Source organism: Melozone crissalis, unplaced genomic scaffold (genome assembly GCF_028551555.1).
Source record: "Melozone crissalis strain CALT ecotype California unplaced genomic scaffold, PUWL_Pcris_2 ptg000032l_1, whole genome shotgun sequence".
In the NCBI taxonomy this organism is placed as follows: Eukaryota; Metazoa; Chordata; class Aves; order Passeriformes; family Passerellidae; genus Melozone; species Melozone crissalis.
The window spans coordinates 4,321,082-4,322,638 of record NW_026535810.1 but is presented as its reverse complement, the minus strand read 5'-3'; the positions used below and the strand labels follow the sequence as shown (position 1 = coordinate 4,322,638).

The following is a 1,557-nucleotide window of genomic DNA, read 5'->3' as shown; positions in this document are numbered from 1 at the left end:
GATGAATCTGACTCCATGTTTTTAAAAGGATATTATATTACATTACATTACATTACATTACATTACATTATATTATACTATATTACCAAATGCTAAAAAGATAATAATGAAAACTCATCATTCTTTTTAGAGTCTCGGCACAGTTTGGCACTGATTGGCCAATGAGTGAAAACAACTCACACCAGAATCCAATGAAACAATCACCTGTGGGTAAACAATTTCCAAACACATTCCAGATGAGAGAAACACAGGAGAAGCAAATGAAATAATAATTGTTCTCCTTTTTCTCTGCAGCTTCTCAGGAGAAAAATGCTGATCAAAGGGATGTCTTAGAAAATGTGAATACCACAACATTCCAGGCCTTCAAGGTCATCATGGCACAAGAAAATGACACCCACGTCCATGAGTTCATCCTCCTGGCATTCCCCACCAGCAGAGAGCTGCAGGCTGTGCTGTTTGTCATTTTCCTGGCTGTGTATTTGCTGACTGTCACCGAGAACATGGTCATCATCACCTTGATCATCACCCACCCCCAGCTCCACAAGCCCATGTACTTCTTCCTGGGCCACCTCGCTTTCCTTGAGGCCTGCTACATCTCAGTCACCGTTCCCAAGCTGCTGCTCACCTTGGTGGTGAGGAACAAGAGCATCTCCCTCACAAGCTGCATGGCCCAGCTGTACTTTTTCATTGCCCTGGTGTGCACTGAGTGTGTCCTGCTGGCGGCCATGGCCTACGACCGCTACGTGGCCATCTGCGCCCCGCTGCACTACGCCCTCGCCATGGGCCACAGGGCCTGCCTGCAGCTGGCCACGGCCTCCTGGCCGCTTGGCTTCCTCATAGCTGTGCTCAAGGTCTCCTTCATCTCCCAGCTCTCCTTCTGTGGGCCCGGGGTCATCAATCACTTCTTCTGTGACATCAGCCCGCTGCTCAACCTCTCGTGCGCCCAGCGGCGCCTTGCTGAGATGGTGGATTTCATCTCGGCCTTGTTCACTTTGTTGATCCCCCTCTCTGTCATCATTGTTTCTTACACCTGCATAATCAGGACTGTTTTGCTCATCCCCAAGGCTCAGAACAGGAAGAAAGCCTTCTCCACATGTGCTTCTCACCTGGCTGTGGTCATCATTTTCTTCTCAGCAACTCTCTTCATATATGCTCGGCCCAGGCGTGCAGACTCCAGGGATCTCAACAAGCTGGTTTCCATCATTTATACCATTGTCACCCCGATGCTAAACCCATGCATTTACTGCCTGAGGAACCAGGAGGTGAAGGACACTTTGCTGAAGGTCTTATGTAGCAGGACTGCTCTCTCCAGAGTTTCTGCCTCTGATCACTAATGAATTCTTGGGAGATGATCTTCCAACTGAATGTGTCTGAATTCTATGGAAACCTAATAAGATTTTTACTTTGACAGAAAGGGTTATTGGGGTTCTCCAGTTATTGGTTATTGGAGTCAATCTGCATGTTCAGCTAAAATCTCTGAATCTATGTGAATGTAAAAGGTTTTTCTAACTGAACACATCACACATCATTTCCGAGGAGTGGAAAAGGCAATAACCA

The 1,557-nt window shown here is 47.0% G+C and overlaps 1 protein-coding gene across 1 annotated transcript; it reads left to right on the top strand.

Moving 5' to 3' along the window:
- The first annotated feature begins 374 nt into the window (after positions 1-374).
- On the top strand, positions 375-1,334 carry LOC128940071 (olfactory receptor 6B1-like). Its single transcript, XM_054281378.1, has one exon. The coding sequence runs from the start codon at positions 375-377 to the stop codon at positions 1,332-1,334; it is 960 nt and encodes a 319-aa protein (XP_054137353.1).
- Positions 1,335-1,557: the final 223 nt, after the last annotated feature.